This window comes from Taudactylus pleione, unplaced genomic scaffold (genome assembly GCF_031769625.1).
Source record: "Taudactylus pleione unplaced genomic scaffold, aTauple2 ptg000653l, whole genome shotgun sequence".
Taxonomy (NCBI): Eukaryota; Metazoa; Chordata; class Amphibia; order Anura; family Myobatrachidae; genus Taudactylus; species Taudactylus pleione.
The window spans coordinates 829,287-851,943 of record NW_028285055.1 but is presented as its reverse complement, the minus strand read 5'-3'; the positions used below and the strand labels follow the sequence as shown (position 1 = coordinate 851,943).

At 38.7% G+C, this 22,657-nt stretch overlaps 1 protein-coding gene across 1 annotated transcript in view; it reads right to left on the bottom strand.

Annotated features, from left to right (window-relative positions):
- Positions 1-231: 231 nt before the first annotated feature.
- Positions 232-22,657, bottom strand: part of LOC148478446 (interferon-induced very large GTPase 1-like) — a 43,885-nt gene continuing 21,459 nt past the window's right edge. Inside the window, exon 5 of the mRNA XM_088455400.1 lies at positions 232-6,447. Within this exon, the coding sequence (XP_088311526.1) occupies positions 1,739-6,447 (4,709 nt within the window). The 3' untranslated portion in view covers positions 232-1,738. The remainder of the gene's footprint in view (positions 6,448-22,657) is intronic.

Sequence of the window (22,657 nt, the reverse complement as noted above, 5' to 3'; positions counted from 1 at the left end):
ATGTAATTAGGTGGATATATCTTTATTGGCTATTTCTCTATCTGAATATGATGATATCCCTGATTAATACATGACTGTCTATTGTTTGATGTTATACACTGTATTCTGAGATTTGTTTGGTTCAAATTTACAACTTTATTGTTTCCATCTAAAGTCATGGTCAATATATATATTGTAAAGTACTTTGTAAAATTCAATTAAAAAAAGAATGCACAAAAAAAGGCACAGAAAATTAAAAATGACACATGGTTCGTGATAACAATCATTTTTTTGTAATCATGTACAATTAAAGTTTGTGAAATGTTAAAAAGCTTTAAAAGACTGAAATACAGTGGAGTTTTATAGCCAAAAGGGAGGAAACACTTTCCTCATGTGATTCCAATTGTCCTCATGTGATTGGAGGCGAGTGATCATATGATTCTCATATCACATCTGGCATCTGCTGGATCAGTCTCTCCTGGCTGCTAAATTCTGACATCAGAGTATTGTACAATACTGTAGTCCAGTCCCTTTAATGTAGTAAGGTGTACGTTGATAACAGTTGACAACCATTACCATCCTGATTCGCTTCATCCAGGCTCCTCTCGCACCCTCGTTGTGGGACTGAACATTTCAGTATGAATTACTGTACCACTCTTGTTTGCAAATCTGCTGGACACCTCTAGTAAGCGGTCTACCTCTGCCATAGTTATGAAAACATAGAGCACCTCTACCTGTCACTGAGGAATTTGAAGGAAGGGGATATAGATTTCAAGACATGATATAAAGAGTATATGAAACCTGGAGTAGGTGGAGACTGTACAGAATTTAATCCCCTTTTCATTTATGTAATTAAGTAGTAATAAAATGTGTCCTTCCAATAATATACTGTACATACATAAGTGATTGGTCTCAGTAGAAGTCATATTATTGAAAATCACTTGTGGTTGTTATTTTATGATTAGAGAATAAGCTCTGACAAGCAGGGACCTTCTCTTGTTTATTCCCTTCCCTTAGTAAATTAGTATACACTACAACTAGAAGTGTATTAACACCTAAGGGGGATGCAATGCAGTGGAACCCCTTATCTGTGCAGCGCCTACCCCTCCTCCCAACCAGGCATCTTATCTTTCTCTGGCAAGCGGGTTTCTCCTCCTCAATAGCGCCATTTTCCCAGTGACATTTGGGAAGATGGAGTACAGTATGTGCTCTAGGGAGCAAAGTCTTTGGCACAGTGCCAGGCTCCTGCTGTCACCATGCAGCGCCATCTTCCAGAAGAGGACAGTAAAAAGATGACTCTGCAGAGATGGGGGGAACCAGCTTGCCAGAGAAAGGTTAGTATACTATGGGTGCAGGGTGTGCTGTGCTGGGCCCCCCCTGGACCCAGGGGCCCATGTGCACCATACACCCTGAACCCATTATAAATACACCTATGACTATAATTGATGTACGCTTACACATGTAATTACTGTATGTATATATGTCCTTCTGGTACACTGTTTCCTCGGTTTTGTATCTTTGCTCTGAATGGAGCTGGGGAAATTTGTGGGGACTGAAACAGTAAAGATATTTCGTTTTTTAGGAAATGGTATGCTATGTAATGCTTTTGACTGTAATATTCTAGGACATTTATATTGTGATTTGCATGGGTTGTTCTATAATGATTTATATTTAGGAATGTTAATATTTGCTAAATTTCCTATCTATTTCTACTTATGTTCATGGTTTGAATAATTAAACCAATTTGGCTTTAATATTGTCACTTAACACTAAAAGCTGTCTTTAGACTTTCCAAAGCTTGTTCTTTTGTTATTTTCTTCCATTCTTTTGGTAATTCAGCTGGCTGTGCTTCATATTCTGCAGCAAATTTCTCATTAAACTGCACAAAAATGTGTTTCCAGTAATCAGAGGAATTGATACTGGAGTCGGGTTGGATGGCCCAGTTTGGGTAATATGTATGATACTCTTTGTAAGGGTGCCATTTTCCATTTGTGTCTGCATTTCTAAATCGAACATTTGATACAACAGCAGTAGAACATATGTCAGTGACCAATGTTTTATCTTCTGACCACCTGTACTTTCCCAATCCTTTTGGTCTGTGGACAGATGCGGAATGCTCCTTGTGATCACCACCTACATTCTCACAGGGGACCTTACAGAAAGGACACTGCTGTCCACATCCAATCACCTTCTTATACAGCTCATCCTGAGGCTTCAGTGTGACCTTGGAAAGTACAGTCTCAAAGTCTAATGATCCCAGCTCTGACAGGATTTGTCCCTCTATGGTGGGGAAATAGGACAGAATGTCCTCAGAGAACTGTCTGACATTTGCTGTATTGTAGAAAGTAATCACTTGCATCTCATTCTGTGATAGTACCAATTCTTCCCTCAGTAGTTCACAAAACTGCTCTAGAAAATCTGAAATGCTGGATATTTTTAAACATTCTTCAGTTTTAAGGACTTCTTGGATTTTATCAGTGATCACCCCCAGAATATTTAGTTCTAAATAGTTAACAACTGATTGGTATTTTCTTGCAATGAACTGAAATATCCAGTCTCTTAAAAATCTCTCATATGATCTAATGTATTTTACATAGTTTTGAAACACCTTTTCCTCTAATAGATTCTCCAGCACAATTCTCTGGAAATGACTTCTGCTGCTAAATATTATTTTATCAGAACTGTTTAGTAACTCATCCATGATTTCCTTCCCGAGATGCCTCAGAATATGCTCAGTTAGTGCCGGTATCAGGCACAGCTCACAGAATTTTTTGGCTCTGTTACGACACTCATCCTTCTCCTGAAATATACTCTCAAATGTAGATAAATATTGCGGTTTTAAATTTTCTAGGCAGATCTTTGGGTCATTTTCTTGGATAAAGGTATCGTGCATCTTCTGGAATTTCTCAGATGCTCTTCCAAAGATGAGGAGCTTAATGTCCAGCTCAAACCTTATGGAAAAATGAACTCTTGGATTTTTTTCCCTGAGTTCTGCATTGATCTTGTGTAGTAATTCCTGGCAGTAAGTGTCATTATAGTCCTCAGGGGATGTTACTTTCTCTGTGACATATTTCTCACATATACCTAACAAGGATGCAGCAAGATCAGCAACTTTATCATAATATTCTTGACTAATATATAATTTATTACATGTTGGTTTGTACCAAGTGACATTAATGTACTTTGTATCCATTTGAAATTGTATTTGTCTATATTCATCCAAACTCATTACTTTAGAAAGTTCTTCATTTATGTCACCACCTTTTACACCCATGTCATTTCTCAGCAGTTGGAGCATTGTTTGTCCAATGTCACGTTTCGGTAATTCGTCCATCTGTAAGTCACTCAGTGTTTTCTCCCACATTGCTTCAAATTCTTGTTTCTCTTCTATGTCCCCAAGCTCACAGTTTCTCTCTCTGCAGTATCTTAGGAGATCTGTAATTTTTGCTTCAATCAGCTCCTGAGATGTTTTCTGAATATTCTGTATCTTAAATTTGCCTTTCTGAATAGAAACAGCTTCATTGACCTTGCTGAGTGCGTTTCTTTCTAGATCTTTCTTTAAGAAACTTACACTCATGAAAAAATCTTCCCTGTATCTCTCTAGAAGATGAACATTGTCAGATTTGCTGTCAAAATATTTTTCTAGTAGTTCCAACATTCGCTTTTCTTCATCATATAGCAGCTGTTGGAGAACATCCTTATACTGAGCGCAGGTTTCTGTATCCAGTCTATCAGCAGACAGATTCCTAATACTGGTCTCTGTGCTGATCACCCAGCTGTGGATGGCTTTGGTGAATTCCCATTCCCACATAGAGTATTGTGCAGCCATTTTATTATAGGCATCAGCTACCAGACTGTTCCTAAAGCTGAAGATAAACTTCTCATGTTTAACTGCATTCCACAAACTTTGTATCCATGTAATAAAATCAGGAATGTGACATTGCTTCTGATCAGACCGATTGGATTTTAAGAATTCAAACAAATACTTTTTTAGCTCATGAGCATTTTCACTGTAACCAAAATTTACTGGAGCCATTGGTGGGACCCCCTGCCACAGCCCAGGAATGTACCAGTTGTGTCTCTCTAGGTCATAGTCCATCACATCACTGAAAGATGTAATTCCAATGTTCTTCTCCATTTTTGCAGCAACTTTTGTCATTTCATTTAACTGTTCCAAAAGTTTCTTTCTGTCCCTCATGTTCTTTTGATGAGCGGACACATCGCTCACATTCTGATGTACAAACTGGCAGTTGGGTTTCTTCCCAATTTCTTTCATCCTAAGAAATGCGTGGACCACGATCTGCAAAATATCTTTCATTTCTGCAGTGTTTTCCATGGCCATATTGACAATGGTTATATCACTCAACCCGACCACCAGTGTCGCCAGCTCATTGTCATGTTCATAACTGTCCTCCAGAGAAGCCAACTCAGGAGCTTTCAGCCCTTCAGTGTCAATCACCAGAATGAAGTCACAGCCCAGCTCCTCCTGGAAGGCATCTTTCACCTTTATAAGGGTCATGAAGGCTCCTCGTGTGCATCGCCCACTGGCCACAGGGAACTGTAACCCAAACATGGTGTTCAGAAGGGTGGATTTCCCCGTGCTCTGTACTCCCAGCACAGTTATTACTCTCATTCTGCAGTGTCCTCCTGTCTTGGTGTCCAGCTCTGTCAGGACATCAGTTATCCACTGCAGGGGGATGTTGGAGGCATCTCCATCAATCAGCTCCAATGGGAACCCATCCAGCAGAAGATCAGCAGCAATTCCTGGGAGTTTTGTAAATTGTTTTGGGGTTTTAGAAATGAAATTTTTTTTAACCACTGCACATTCAGCCTCATAAACCTGCCCTAGCTCACGTAGGAAATGCTCAATTCCTAATGAGCTATCAGAAATTTTTTGATCCAGTTGTTTTAGTTGTTCTACATTATTTGATTTATTCTTACATTTCTCCTTGTACTCAGACTGCAGTGTAGAAATATTATTTCTGGCAATTGAATCCAGCTCAAATTTCATCCATTTCAAAAAATAATGTTTTTCTACTTGAGACAAATGTGTAATTGCAGTAATAAACAAAAAGATCCCATCAGAGATATAATGTTGGTTCTGTTCCTTGTGTAAGAGATATAATTGCTGAACAAGTTCACTTCTATATTCTTGTGTATTTTTTCCACCTTGTTTCGTCATTCTGCAAAGTTCTTTTTCTATTTTTGACAATTGTTTCCACAGATCTCCCTGTAATGTCAGAGTTTCTTTCTTGTACTTTTCTACATCACTTATTGCAGAGGTAATGTTTCTGGCAGAGACTTTTGCATTCTGAACTGGAAATGCGTTCTCATCTACATAGATGTAATCTCCTTGGATCTCATCTTTAATACCAACCAAACTTCTGTTTTCACAATTGGTCAAAAGACTCTGAATGGTGTTTTGTATTTGTTTTACAAATGCTGCATAATTATCTCTGCTGCCCTTTAGAATAATATTTGTTTTATTAATGATTAACTTTGGCATTAGATTGTTTATGTACTTCACAGTCTCTGTAGTTACTGGTTTCCCGGGACTTGGAGTAAGAATGAGATAATACTCGGTGTCTGTGTTACTGCAGGTGGATAACAGTCTGAATTCTCTCTCACTAATACTCTCAATAAATACAAACACAGCCGATGAGACTCGTGTGAGAAACATGAACTGTTCCCAGCTGGACGCCAGGTCACCACGTAGGTTGGTCACTGTGATGGGCTCTGGGAACACATCAGACTTACCGCAAGGAAAATACCAGGAAATTTCTACAAGTCCATCAGATATTTTCCTCTCAATATTTCCTCCCTCCATATCTTCATATGTGAAGAAGTTGTGATGTTGCTGAGGGGGATTCAGAACTTGATTCAGGATTTTAGATTTGGATAGTTTGTTTTTCCCCATTTTTACAAAGGAGAAGATCGGCATGGGGATATTCACAACATTTTCTTCTCTGAACCCTTTACTGTCAGCTAATGACTGAGGTCTCCATCTCTTCACAATGTCCCTCATTGCCCACAGCATGAAGGTGTATTCTGGGCCATCACCAGCAGGGAGCAGCAGAGGGACAGCAAACTGGCACATGGACATTTTTGATATAATCTCTTGCTGTAGAAAACTCTCTGAACAATGCAGGACAGCGCACACTATGTCCAGGGGGTGGATATTTGGAGATGTATTGTCTTCAGTTTCACACACTGATAAATCAAATTTATTTACATCGTCATTTGCTCCCAATTGGAGTGGAAGTTTTTCTAACTGGGTGTTTATTGCAGTTCTGTTCAGTGCCATGAGCTTCCTTATAAAGTGCCAGGGAATATCCGTTATATCATGAGGCTGAGATTCATCTAGATTCTCTGAACCAATCTCTAGAACATCCCTCAGGGTCAGCTTTGACACAGTTGGGGGATTTATATTTATTTTCTCCCGAAAATTTGTAAAAGTCTTTACTTTGTCTGCAAAAAAACAAAAATCCATGTTATACAGTATTAATATTTTTGTTAACATTTTTTTTCAAATAATGAAATTGTACACCAATTTATCATTACTCTATATGAATAAATGTGTCTCAGCATTGTCAACGAAAGCACTGAGTAATCATATTTGCCCTATAAATGATTGTCTATATTTAATTAACAATATATAAGTAATTTAAAACCTTTATAAAGGGAGTTTTAAAACAGTAAATATTCTTCCCCCCAATTGTATTTACCTGAAGTATGGCATTGACTAGAATCAGGAGACTCAGGACCTGCCCCAGCTGATCCTTGTTTCTGACATATAGGGGCCCATTTATCAATGAGTTTTATTATACGCAACAAATCCAGATTGGGAGTGTGGTGAGAGAGGTCAGCGGAGCAGCCTAAACCATGTTTTTTGTATTTTATATTTGTATTCACCTGCATAGACTTTTTGTAATAATAAAGTAATATACATTTTTTACACTGCTATCCTATGGACTTTTTTACCATAAAGAAAAATTCCATCCATGGGGGACAGAGATACCATGATATGAGTCACATATCCTACGTTATCGTGAGTATGGGTATGCCCACTTTATTCATCAAAGATACCTTTATATATTTACAGTCACCAGTGAGTTGTAGTACGCTATTTTAAATGGAAATAGGACATCCATATGCCACTAACATAAGGAAACCATTATAGGAGTATTCCTCATTTATTAATTGTAAGTGGAGTACGTTAAAATCCAGATACACCATTTTGAGACAAGCCTTGTTACAACACCACTATAACAATTATTTATTTTGTGATCTATGAAAAAACCCTACTACACAATGTGTTTTTTCTGTCTCCGTTCCACTTTTATACTTACCATTTCGGGCAAAATTCAGACGGAGATAAGAAAAGTGAGAAAGAAAAAAATCGACTCCTCCATAAAGGACGTATGGTTATTTATTGATTTATTTATTTAATGTATTATGCCTTCTCATTGTATACTAATGACATTTTAACCAATAACCGATATATAACCTCAACCTCAAAAGGGAGCGCCACCTGACATCATCAATCACTTTTTCACTTGAGCTACAAAATTGGAGGTTTTGGGAGTAGACCCTCGGATGTTGTCAGAGGCAGAACCCTTTCTGTGAAGCGCCTAGTTCCCTACAACATCATTCAATATTGCTGTTTCTTCTACTACCCATTGGGAACATAAGGCAGCATCATGTTTGGGCATTGAGACAAGAGAAAAAAAATATTGAGGAAGTGTTTAAATTAAATTTTAATGATGAAGAAATAGATATGACAAATGATAACTTGGAAACTGTGATGAATCGTTTGGTTCATCTAGGGAAAAAAATATGGTGCGAAGTGGAAACCCTTGAAAAATAGGTAGCCAAATAGATTGTACTGAAAGGCATTCAGTAAGTTACCATATTTCCCACCATTATAAGAAGAAATCTCCAAAAGGATTGAAAGAAACATAGAAGCGCTTAAAAAGAAAAACAAAACAAAAAGAAGCTACAAAGGGACTTAGGGCCGTATTCAATTTGGGTGCGAAAAGTCAGAATCGGCGATAAATTATCGCCGATTACATCATTTTCGCATGTTTCAATTATCCCCTTACAGGGGTGTATCTAGGGATCCAAGCGCCCCTGGCAATGTAATGTACTGGTGCCCCCCTACCCCCCTTATGCAGTGCCCCCAGTAGTAATCCTTTAGTAGTAATCCCCCCTATGCTGCATTGCCCCCAGTAGTAGCCCCCCTATACAGTGCCCGCAGTAGTAATCCCCCTATGCTGCATTGCCCCCAGTAGTAGTCCCCCCTGTACAGTGCCAACAGTAGTAGACCCCAGTAGCAGTCCCCTATACAGTGCCCCCAGTAATAGTACCCAGTAGTAGTCCCCCCTATACAGTGCCCCCAGTAGTAGTCCCCCCCTAAACAGTGCCCCCAGTAGTAGCCCCCAGTAGCAGTTCCCTATACAGTGCCCCCAGTTGTAGACCCCCAGTAGTGGCCACCCCTATACAGTGCTCCCATTAGTGGCCACCCCCCATAAATTGCCCCCAGTAGTGGCCACCCCAATACAGTAGCAGGCACCCCCCCTGTAGTGCCAGGCTTACACACACAAAGAACAAAAAAAAATTAAACTTACCTGGTCCCCGCTCCTGACGCGACCGCCGCTGTCTGAGTCCCGGCCCGCTCTTCTCCTGCATAGGAGAGACGTCATGACGTATGACGTCTCTCCAGTCACATGCTGCGGGGGGAACCGGAACAAAGAGCTCATGAGTGAGCTCCAGCCGGCTCCCTTTGCGGACGACGCGGCAGCTAATGAGAGTCTGTATGACTCTCATTAGCTGGCTGCTATTACAAACACACAGCCACCGCTGGCGGCTGTCTGTTTGTAAACTGTGTAGGGCAGACCGCTCTCACTGCGGTCTGCCCTACACTTGTGGGGCCGAGGGACTTGTCCACCCCTTGGCTACTGGTGGCACTGCCGGGTGGCGCCCCCCCTTTGGTCGGCGCCCCTCGCGAGTGCCATCCTGGCCAATGGGTAAATACGCCCCTGTCCCCGTATTCAATTAGAAAGACTTTTTGCCGGTTCGAAAAGTCTTTGTAAAAAAACCAGGGATAAGTATTCACCATGTTTTACATGGCGAAAAAAAAGTGCAGAATTGGGTTTTAGGGGTGCAGGCTTAAAAAAATAGCCTGCACCCCTGGGAATTTCATTTAATAATAATCTGTCAAAAAAGTAAAAAAAAAAAAAAAAAATCGTGACACCCCAAAAAAATAACTTTAATTTTGGGGTTTAAAAAAAAAAAAAAGTGTTTGAATTTTTTTTTAAATTAGCGGAATTGCCTCAGGGGGGGTCCCCATGTATGCAGCAGGTGTTTTCTAGAATGCAGGCGCTAGCGGCAGGTGGTTTTTTGCAGAATTTTGAAAAATCATTTTAGAGACTTAAAAAAATGCTTACCCCCATTTTCATGTACCCCAAAGTTTATAGCTATTTTCACCAAGAAAATAATCTATTCCTAAGTGCTATTCTTTACCACTTCTTCATAGCCGCAAAATTGCTATTACAAACCACGACTTCCTTTAGCAGGCAAAAATGGGGGTACCCATAGTGATCCCCCATGTCTGGACATCTTTAGGGGGGTCCCAGGCATATTTCCCAAGAATTCCCGTTTTTTTTCGGTGGGGTGAAGGGTCATTTTAAAAAAGCAGGGATAATTTTTCAATTACCTTTAGCAGGTGAAAAACAGTGCAGATTTGGGGTTTAGGGGTGCAGGCATAAAAAAAATGGCCTGCACCCTTAGGAATGCCCCCTTAAAACGAAATGTGCAAAACAAAATTTAAATAAAATAATCGGGACACCTCAAACAAAATTGAAAAAAATTTTGGGGTGAAAAAAAAATAATAGGGATACAAATGCCAAACTAACAAAATTAATTCTGGTGGGGTGGCAGGTGTTTTTTTCTCATTGCAAAGAGTAGCGGCAGCTGTATTTTTGAAGAATTTTAAAAATTACCTTTAGGGACTTAAAAATATGCTTACCCCCATTTTCATGTACCCCAAATTTGATGGGACCATTTTTAAAAATGAAAAACAAACTAAGTGCTCTTCTGCATCACTTCTTCAATGTTGGGGAAAAAAAACACCTGCCGCAACTATTTAAAAAACTGACTTTCTTCTGCTGGCAAAAATGGGGGTACCCATAGTGATCCCCAAGGTCTGGACATCTTTAGGGGGGGTCCTACAATTATTTCCCGAACATTCCCATATTATTTCACCGATCCAAGGTTTGCCTGTTCCCGATTTCGCCTACTTTGGAATTGAATACGGGGAATAGCAGGCACGTGCATGATACTTTTCCGCCTGGAAAACAGGCGAAGGAAGCGAAAAGTCCAGCAGGCGAAAAGTCTGGACTTTTCGCCTCAACTTGAATACGGGCCTTAGTCTTCCAAAAGTTTGATATTACGATAAGAAAGAAAAAAGGGAACAGCCAGGGTTTACCCAGTTAAAACACTGTTGTAGGAAAGTGAGCAGGAAGCACATCTAGGGATTTTTGAGGAATCTCCAATAAGGAAGAAACATATCCCAACCTGGAGAAAGTAAGAAGACAAAACAGCACACATATCCATATCTAGACAATATCATCCATACCAAGGAAACCATAACATCAAGAGATAACTAGAATTTCATAAATCAACCAATTACCAATATTGAAATCAAAGAGGACCATATAAGGGTCACTTAATACGTAATGACACAATACCATCCACATCCTATTCCTCTAATTATAGAGAACATTATTTAAAACAACCACAAAGAGAAAGAAGATGTAGATCTAGAAGCAATATTTCTCCATGTTACTCAGAACACCAAGATATAAACAAAAGAAAACACAGATCAAGAAACACAAGCCCATCAAGAAAATATTCCATTTATAGGAATGAAGGATTATTCCCCCATAAACAAAGGAAGAAAAGAAGAAACACCCACCAATTCAACAACTGAAGCTCTGAATATAAGAATACACCAAGGGGAAGTTTCCACCACTGAGTTTCAGGTCCACCTGTATCACCGGAGTACAATAATTCCAACATTAGAGAAGAACCATTCATGGAACCACACCAAATCGATCTCCCTTTTTTAGGACAGAGGAGAGATCAGTACATCAGGACACTACCACTCAGGACCAGGATCACTCTAAAGATAAAGAGAAGGAGACCGCAAAAAGAATAAAAATTAATCTGTGTGTATATTATTCCACACAGATTAAAAAAATGAAAAAACAATTACAAAAAGGAAGCGAGGATGTAGGGCTGGGAAAAACAATAGAAAACCTAAACAAAACAACAGAAGAAAGGAGAATAATCAGATGTTGGAAATGCACAATCCTCCAACAAGTTATACCAATCATAAGAAGGGATTCATTTTCAATCTTAGTGACCAACTCTTAATGGAACTAGAAGAAAAAGTACTCATTTAAGGTCTCAAATATGCACCCACTTCCCAAACAGATGGATTTTAAAAATGTACAAAAATTCACTAGAAAAATTACATTCAAAAAGTTTCTCGCTATGAAGGAAAAAGAGAGAGGCAACAGAACATCTCCTGAAATAGTAATTCCCAACAACGACCTCCCCAAGAATAATAAATCAAAATTTTACCCTGTACATATGAATGGGAATTAAACTTTTTAAAAGACTGTCATAGAGGAGCTTGAAAACTTAAGCAAAAAAAAAAAGGAAACCAATAAATTATAACCTTACCATACAGGAAACAAGAGACCATCCCCAACTTAAGCAAAGATGATAAAATCATTATCAAACTCTGTGACGAAGAGGGAGGAATAACCATCCTCAATAAAGAAAAAACCAGTACTTCAAGGAAATCATGAGACTGTTAGGTCACACCACATATCAAACTTAATAATGACCCTTCAAACTGAATAATGAACAATTTTAAAAAATTGACTGATAAACAAATAAGGGGGGATCGCAAAGGAGGAACACAGCTACGTGGATATAGAGAATCCAGTCAATCCTACTATTTATATGTTACCAAATGTACATGACCCATAATGGCCGTCACCAACTCCCTAGCCTCTAACCTTTCATCTTTGATAAACTCCAGCCTACAACCACTAGTAATTAAAAACAAATCCTATCTAAAAGATACAGGAGACGTGATCAGGAAATTAAAGGAATATCATTGGGACCAACATAAAATTCTGAGAACGGCAGATGTGACATCCCTGTACACCTGCATTCAACATGAAAAAAGGGATAGAAGCAGTCACTTGGTTCTTCAAGAGATCAGAACACTCTGAACCACTAAGGAAGTTCTCTAAAGAGGCTATCAGATTCATCTTATAAAACAACTTCTTTAATGGAGAATATTACTTGCAAAAAAAGACAACAGCGATGGGCACCAAGTATGCCCCAAGCTATGCCAATTTATTTATGGCCTTTTGGGAAGAACAATATAGGAGTAGTTGGGGTACCAAATTGGAGAAATGGTACCGCAACATAGACATTCTATTTATCTGGAATGGAGAGGAAAAAGGCCTAGAAGAATACTCCAACTCATTGAACAATAATGATATAAACATATATCTTTCTCATTCTCCTACAGCAAAAAGGAACTTAACTTCTTGGATCTCACTATACATACATACATATATATATATATATACACACACACATACATACACACACATATACACACACACAGACACAATAGGTTTGGCACTCCCCTATACTTATATAATTGAGCCTGTGTGCCCTTGGAAAATAAAGGTACATATAGTCCATGAAATGCCTGAGTAGGCAAGACACCACATAGCACTATAGTAGTTTTTAGGCAAAATTCACTTCAACGTTTCTCGGTTATCAAGCCCCATCTTCAGGAATACATAGAATATATATATTATATACAAGGGTTGTCCAAAAAGTAATGCCTAAATGCTCATAACTCTGAAACAATATGCAACATTTATTTGAAACTTTGTCAGTTTGTAGCTTAATACTGTATGTCTGCGAACTATATATGTATTTTTGGTTAGGTAGTACAAAAAATACCATGGAATCCAAGATGAAACAAAGAGCCATCATTGAATTTCTGGAAAAATAAGGCTGCAGTGCTACAGATATCCACAGAACACTGAAAAAAAGTGTATGGTGAGCGTACAATTGACTATAGCAATGTCAGAAGGTGGATGAAGCATTTTGAATCAGGAGAATCATCCATGTGCGATAAACCTCGTGGTGGCAGACCATCAACTGCAGTGACAGCAGAGAACTCACACAAAGTCGATGCCATTATTCAGAAAGACCGTCGTGTGACCATCAGAGATATCAGTAATGAACTTGAATGTAGCCAAGGCACTGTAGAAACACTAATCAATGATTTGGGATATCATAAAGTATGTGCTAAATGGGTTTAAAAGCAATTAACCAGGGATCATAAGGCCCAGAGGGTGGAAGTGTGCAATGACCTTTTGACCAACTTTGAAGCCAACCATGAGACGTTTTTGGAATTACAGGAGATGAGACCTGGGTATTCCTTTATGACCCAGAAACAAAGGCCCAATGAAAGCAATGAAAACACCTAAGTTCACCTAGGCTAAAAAAGTTTAAATCACAGCGATCCACAACGATCCGTAAACAAAGTCATGGCCATTGCCGAGGTGTTATTCTCATCGATTACAATTACATCGATTACTTGGGATTGCCGAGGTGTTATTCTCATCGATTACTTGAAACCAAACCAATCAATCAACAGTGATCGATACATTATTACACTTAAGTAGCCATCCGCAAAAAAAGGTCAACAATTCCACTGTCAAATGTCATCTTACACCTCGACAATGCCAGACATCACACTTTGATGGCAACATCTGCGGCCATTGCCAAAATGGGGTGAGCAATAATTCCACATCCACGATACAGTCCTGATTTGGCCCCTTCTGACTTTCATCTGTTTGGCCCTCTCAAATACTGTCTCCGTGGTCAACATTTTGAAGACATAGAGGGAGTTAAAAATGCCACAGATTCCTGGGTCAAACACCAACCACTGGAATTTTTCCAAAGTGGCTTCTCAGCTTGGGTTGAGAGGTGGAGAAAATGTTTGAGGGCAGATGGTGAATTTTTTGAGTAGAGTCATTCTGTTACTAAGACTTCAAAGTATTTTACTGCAAATTTCCAAATCTGCATCTATAATAAAATGTGAGTTGTGAGCAATTAGGCATTACTTTTTGAACAACCCTCGTATATATATATATATATATATATATATATATATGTAGAAGAGAACACGGTCCAAACTAAAACCTTCCACAAACCAACAGATGTCAACAAATATATTCCAATACTATGCAAATGGTGCAATACACCGTGGTAGACTCTGCAGCGCTGTGTTTTTAAATGTTCAAATCTGATGTGATATAGCAGATCGTAATATACATAAACCACATCCAAAGCAAAAAAGCGAAATTATATGTCCATCTAATAGTACACTAAAAGGGTGTTCCTTGTAATGGATAGCAGTAAAGGGTATTCTTTATAACAGACAACACCATTTAGTGTCTGATGATATTATATGAATAATGTCCGAGTAAATAACAATTTCTGCATATAACTTAATAGCTGTCCTGGGCGGGTTTTTTCAGTCACAAAGGCAAAAGGAGGACTCTATTCCTCAAAGTCATCTTCTAATGTAGATCCTAAAGGGTGGATCAAATTATTGCAATTCACCCAGAAATAAATGTAAAAGTCTCGATACTCTCCCAAAGCGAATCCTTTTAATAAAAGTTCAAAAAAAAGACAGTCACAATAAAAACAAAAAACGAGATTCCAAATAGATCTTCTTAAAAAACAGTAAATATCTTTCAAGTCACGCTAATGCCATTCAATGATGTTAACTCCGTATGTGCCAAGACTGGAGTAGCTTACCGGACCAGCAGAGACCCACCGGATAGCAGCGCTGAAGCTCCGTCTATGATGGTAGGGATACCACAGAGGAAATCCTATGTCGCCTGATAATATCAGGTTGGTAAATCCTCTGGGCAATAGATGATATTCAGGGTTCGGCTCTCACCCGGTACCTGTCTGCTCTCCCCACTCTCTCCGACGTGTTCTGAGCTTGTGTTCGCGGCTCTCACCTGCGGCTCATGCGCTGTGTATGACCATCTAACCGTATGGGCCTCAGCTGTTCCGGCATCCAGCAAACATCTGCCACCTGTCGGCTGGGCTCTCCTAATCTCCTTTGTTACCACTTTTAATAAAGATTATAGAAAGTTGGAGACCGTGCTAAATAAACATTGGCATATTTTAAAGCAGATCCTATTTTAAAAAAAGTACTGCCCGAAAAACCTATAATAATATATAAGCGAGCACCAAATCTGAGAAGTGCGCTGGTTAAAAGTGCAATGTCACCCCCCAAAAGATTAGGTACAAGAATAACTTCTAAGGTTTTTTTCAGATGTGGTTCCTGCATAGGTTGTAGAAACATCAAGAGTAAAGAAGGGAATAAGATAAGTAATTTTGTATCATGTGTTACTAAGAAGAACTACAAAATTAACCAAGTTTTGACTTGTAACAGCAGCAACATTGTATATGTAATACAATGTAGTTGCAATAAACAATATGTTGGCAGAACTAGCCGCCCCTTTAAAATTCGTATATCAGAACATTTGAGAAATGTTCGCAAGGTGCTAGAAACGCACCATATGTCAGCACACTTTAAAGATACTCATAGCTGCTCTATTGAGAATATAGTAAGCTTTATAGCTATTGAGGGAGTGGAAAAAAAAGTTTAGACAGGGTGATTTTAAAGCCACATTAGCTAGAGCCGAGAAGAAGTGGATACATGAACTTCGGACTTTACAACCAAGAGGTCTCAATGGAGATTTTGAGACTAAGTGGTTCATGTAATCCCTATACGTCTACGGGTATATGTTTAGTTTATATCATGATTGTGGATCTATAACCATTGTATGAGGCTAGGTTATTCACTACATGACAATATATCTTTCCCTTATTGTATGGGTACGCACATCTGATTAGATATTTGGAATGTTACTTTATTGTATGTATTGTATAAGAACCTAATCACATTTTTCTACATATTTATTTGTTATTGTGTGTCTTGTGATATTATTTTATTGGAAGACAGGTATTGTCATCTATGTTAAGGCAGCGCTTGTATATGAATATGTATTTAGAATAGCATTATTTATTGATAAGGGTAGAAGATTTTGGCGTATATACTGCTATAAGATACATTTCTGTTTAAGATGCTAGGAATCAGTTTACCGGATCTGTGGGACTATAAAAGGAAGGGGATGTGTCCAAGTCAGCTATGCCTTGAAAAAGACCCATACAGGGTACAAACGCGTTGGTAGCTGACTTGGAGACGGAGATCCTTATTACACTAGCCATTGGAGTTACGCGGGATTAGGAGAGCCCAGCCGACAGGTGGCAGATGTTTGCTGGATGCCGGAACAGCTGAGGCCCATACGGTTAGATGGTCATACACAGCGCATGAGCCGCAGGTGAGAGTCGCGAACACAAGCTCAGAGCACGTCGGAGAGAGTGGGGAGAGCAGACAGGTACCGGGTGAGAGCCGAGCCCTGAATATCATCTATTGCCCAGAGGATTTACCAACCTGATATTATCAGGCGACATAGGATTTCCTCTGTGGTATCCCTACCATCATAGACGGAGCTTCAGCGCTGCTATCCGGTGGGTCTCTGCTGGTCCGGTAAGCTACTCCAGTCTTGGCACATACGGAGTTAACATCATTGAATGGCATTAGCGTGACTTGAAAGATATTTAATGTTTTTTAAGAAGATCTATTTGGAATCTCGTTTTTTGTTTTTATTGTGACTGTCTTTTTTTTGAAGTTTTATTAAAAGGATTCGCTTTGGGAGAGTATCGAGACTTTTACATTTATTTCTGGGTGAATTGCAATAATTTGATCCACCCTTTAGGATCTACATTAGAAGATGACTTTGAGGAATAGAGTCCTCCTTTTGCCTTCGTGACTGAAAAAACCCGCCCAGGACAGCTATTAAGTTATATACAGAAATTGTTATTTACTCGGACATTATTCATATAATATCATCAGACACTAAATGGTGTTGTCTGTTATAAAGAATACCCTTTACTGCTATCCATTACAAGGAACACCCTTTTAGTGTACTATTAGATGGACATATAATTTCGCTTTTTTGCTTTGGATGTGGTTTATGTATATTACTATCTGCTATATCACATCAGATTTGAACATTTAAAAACACAGCGCTGCAGAGTCTACCACGGTGTATTGCACCATTTGCATAGTAGTGATCATTTACACCCAGCTGTCGGGTGGTAGTGGTAGAAGCAGCAGTGTGAAGTGCTCTATTGACAATTCTTTATATATTTTACAAATATATTCCAATAGACAGCCAACGTCAATCAACTTTGGCTAAGGGTGGCCCCAAGAGTCAATTCCTCACACTGAAGAGAAATTGCAGCAATAATAAAATATGTCAACAACAGATGTTATAAATGAAAGAAAACTTTGAAGTGAAGGGTTATGATGAAAAACAACTTACTACAGTAATGGATGAAATACAGAAAGAAAGATCTAGCCTCCTAGTGGAAAAATAAGAGAAAATAAAAAATTTAAATAAAACAAATGTTTCATAACAAAATTTCATGTCCATTACAAACAGAATGAATACATTTTAAAAAAACATTGGCACTTGTTATGAATGGAACCAGTTATACCAGCCAGACCTATATTCATCCATCGAAAAGCACCAAATCTAAAATGACCGCTTAGTATGCAGTGCACTACCACTAACGTTAAAGAATCTGAAATGCACCAAAGGTTTTCACTGGTGCAGATCCTGCATGAGCTGCAAATAGATCAAAAGTGACATTATGAAATATACAGAAGTCGTTTTTAACAATATTAGAATAAAAATTCAAGAATTTATTACTTGTCACACCACCAATGTGGTATATTTAGTTGAATGCTCCTGCGGTTTGGTTTATATAGGGAGAACCATCAGATCATTAAGAACCCATATATAATAACACCATAGAAATATTAAAAAAGGTCCCATCACACATCACCTGTCAACTCATTTTACAGAAAAACATCAATGTCCCATCTAACACATCAAATGTTTTATTGGGATTCAAAATATAAAACCCATTAGGAAAGGACAGAAATGTGGAGAAACATTTAGCTATGTCAGACATGAGGTGGATTTACAAACTTAAAACTCTAGCCCCTAAGGGGTTAAACCAGGACTTTGAATTAAAGTGATTCTGTAACCATCTCCCTACTAAACAAAATTCCACTTCATCCAACCCCATTTGTGGTTTTATATCCCATTTTTATATATGTTTTTATACATGTGTTGACTGATATGATTTTATGTGAAACATTATATCAACTTTTACTACAGCCAGAGGTTATAAAATTGAAGTAATACATTAAAGATACTATAGACACCAATAGACCTCTAAAAAATGTTAGTCAGAGACCCTAATATTCTGCAATCACTATAATTGATCATAAATTAGGAATCAATGCCATGGAGTATGCTTTAAGGAAAAATCATGATCAAACAGAGGACAATAAGCTTGATTTTATTAAAGAGTCCTTAGAATTTATCCTCAACAATAACTACTTCTGGTTCAATGGACAATATTATCTCCAGAGAAAGAGTACGGCAATGGGAAGTAGAGTGGCACCGGCTATGCCAATCTATTTATGGGATGGTGGGAAGAGATGGTAGTATGGAACAACAACCCTTATAGTGAAAATATCCTTGTATGGTTAATGTTTATAGATGACATATTTTGTATTTGGAGTGGTAAAGAGGATGATCTTAACCTATTTTGAAAATATCTTAATGGTAATGATTTTAACATTTCTCTTACATTTAATATTGATCAAGATGAGGTAAGTTTTTTAGACCTCATCATTTATAAAAAGGGTGATAGTTTAGCAACAAAAATTTATGAGAAACCAACAGACAGTAACTCATATTAATATTAATAGCCACCATCACCCAAGATGGCTTAAGAATATTCCAAATGGACAGATACACAGAATATGCAGAAATTGTACTAGTGAAGAGACTTTTAATGATCAAGTAAAAAACATAAAACAGAAATTTATTGTAAAAGGATATGAGGAGGAAATAATAGACAACACCATTGAGCAGATGAAGATCATCCCACAGAAAGACAAACATGGATATATCTAAAAACCTAAGGTCCCATTTATCACCACATATAACAACAAATATAAGTCCATAGAACATATTTTTTTAGAAAGAAATGGTATCTTTTACAACAGGACCCGATTCTAAGGGACATAATGCCCTACAGACCGATTTTTAAGTACAGAAGAGCTCCAAACATTAATAATAAGTTAGTCAAAAGTGCAAGACCAGAAAAGAGAATGGGGAAAATTAAAACAAAAGGTTTTCACCGCTGTGGGTCTTGTATTGGTTGCGCCACACACACGAAATAGACAAGGAAAATAGAGACATTTCAGTCAAACTCTGACAATAATGTTTTTAGAATAATGATGAATTCATCACATGTAACAGTATGAATTGCATATATATTATAGAGTGTGAGTGTGAGTGTGGTCTGCAATACATTGGGAAGACATCAAGAAAACTTAGAGAAAGGTGGGCAGAACACCTAAGGAATTTAAAGAGGGGTGTTACTAACCATTCATTATCTAAGCACTTTCTGGAGAAACAACAGAGTTCAGTGAATGGCATTACCAATATAGTCGGTATCAAGAAAGTGCAGGGTAACTGGAGGACAAAAGGAACGGAAACATTTTTAGCTAAAGCAGAAATGTGTCTAATATATGAAGCCAAGACTCTAGAACCATACGGTTTAAATACAGACTTCAAACTTAAATGGTTCCTGTAAAACTAGTACATTATAGATATGATATGTCATGCACTTTTTGGATAGATAATGTTTCAAAAGATAGTTTAATATATATATTTTTATCGGAATTTTAATGGATTATTTATATTATACCCAATATATGCATTTTATCTTGGTATTTCCCTTTTTATGACATTCCTTTTGATAACATGTCTTACTAGCCTCTGGTGGTTTTATTCTAGTACCTGATTTTCCTTTATTGGTTTTATTCTAGTACCCGATATTCTATATTTGACATTATATTCACTTATGTGTGTTATTTATTGAATGTATTCCCTAATATGAAGTGTATATGGATACATATGTATGTATTAATTGCCCCTTTATGTATGATACAATTTGTCACTATTTGAAATGTATTATTCATTATTACATAGATCAGTGTTCCCACTGGATATTAAGAGGGGTTTATCCATATACCACTATTCACACATTTCATATTTTACATCATGGACAGAACAGAAATGTAAGGTGAATATGCCAAGTTTAAGATATAACTACAATGATTCACCGCCCATTGCCAATAGATTATTCCATGCTAAACGATCCATTGATTGGAATGCATCGCGGCTACTACACTAACACTAATAGATCTCTGGATAGATAGGAGACATTAAATGTAAGATGAGGTAAGGAATCAGGGGTACTCAAAACCCTTATTTAATACCCATTGCTTAGTAAATTGGGAAGTACAATAGGAGCATTGATTGAATAAACATTCCCTCTAGTAGGAAAGGGGAGGAGATAGTCACATACAACCTGGTCAACTCTGCCTGCACACACCTTGACAAAGACCACATAGTGGTTGAAATGCATTGGTGCTGTTTTCCAGTGGTTCTGCCATCCAGACATTGATCCTGGGAAGGTATTGCTTAATAAGGGTAGTATTAAGACCCCTATATGCTTGAAATTGTGCCTTTTATAAAAGGTTGTTGATGGTACGGGACCATTTTTTACTGATTATTATTACTTCAATAAATGTAGAAATAGTACCTCTATATGCCACTAACATAAAGAAACAATTATAGGAGTATTCCTCATTTATTAATTTTAAGTGGGGTATGTTAAAAACCAGATTCACCCTTTTGTGACCAACCTTGTCACCTGGGCTGCCATCAGTAGGGGAGAGCGGGGGCCCGGGTGGCAGCAGTGCAGATATAAACCGGCAGCCAGGAAAAAACAGCGCCGCCGCTGGCACTTCAAATATGGCACCAACTGTGAGCCAACCACAGCTCGCAGACCAGCAGTCAATCAGGAGTGGCTGCTCCTGATTGGTACTGGTCCACGAGTTGTGATTGGCTCATGGCCAGTGCCATATTTCTAATGCTGCCAACGCTGTTTCTAGCTGGCTGCCAGTGCATATCTGCACTCCTGCCACCTGGGCCCCCGCTCTCTCCGGATGACCTGAAGGTAGCCTGGTAAGTACATAGGTCCTAATGCAGCTAGCCTTTACCTGTCCCCCCTCCCCTCCCTATGTAAAAAACCCACTACACATTGTGTTTTTTCTGTCTCCATTCCCATTTTCATACAAACCATTTCGGGTGAAGTTGAGAAAATAAAACAAAGAAAAAAAATGTACACCTCCATAAGGGACGTATGTTTATTTATTTATGTATTATACACATACATGCCTACTCTCCCGGGAATCGCGGGAGGCTCCCGATTTTTCGGGTAACCCCCCGCGATCCTGGAAGAGTAGTCATATCTCCCGCATCCCGCCCACTTCCTAGTGAAGCGGGCAGGATGGGGAGATTTTACCTGAAATTATTGGGTCCGTCGGGAAGGGGCGGGGCTAAATTAGGCAAATCGCGTCATTTAGCCCCGCCCCCTCCTCACGGACCCGCGAATCACGGGGGTTTCCTGTAAAGGGGGCGGGGCTTAATGCCGTCTATCGTCTGGCCCCGCCCCCCGAAGAGGAGAGTAGCAGGTCCCCTCCTGCTGCTCCCGGAAAGCTGCCCAGCAAAGTAGGTAAGTATGAATTATACAGTACCTTCTCATTGGCAGTTTAAAAAACATAGCACATGTCGGAAACAGGCACAGCAGTGGCAAACAGGATGGCAGCTTAATATGACCCTTTAGACAGTTTTCATTAATCAAGCCTAAAAGAAAAAGCCTAGCAGAAAATGTATCATGAAATCACCGTCCTCAGACCAATAGAAAGAAATTGAGAGTACTTGTTTGTATGGATAGTTTTGGTCACTTTGATACTTTCTATTAGATGAGAGTAATGTTTAGTGCTGCAAATGTTTGTTAGACATATTACATCCTATGTTGCTGTGTTTCCTGTATTTCTATGGGACCCATTTATTAAGTATCACATTCGCAATGTGATCTGGTCATGACATTACCACCCACGATCATACCGGTGGAATGTATCAACAAGCACATGCAGGAACAGGGGCTCTGAAAGGAACCTGTCCGTGTTTTGTGCCTGGAGTGCTGTCAGGCTGACTGCGAATGCACAGCCGCCATTGCTGGGGAGTCTTCGGGGGGGAACCCTCTCCCAGCTAATTATGCGATGTGTAGTCCATAGGCTACAGTGGCACCAGTAGTTCCACTGTAAAGAAAATATTAAAATAAGGCCAGGACGCGGATACCGAATGGGGTATTGCTTTGTTAAAAAATAAAAATAAATATTTCATATTCACCAACCCATGGATCAGGTCCTCTTGGTTCCATGTAGAAGTCCAATGGTCCTCCTAAAAACCAAACAGCGCATAAC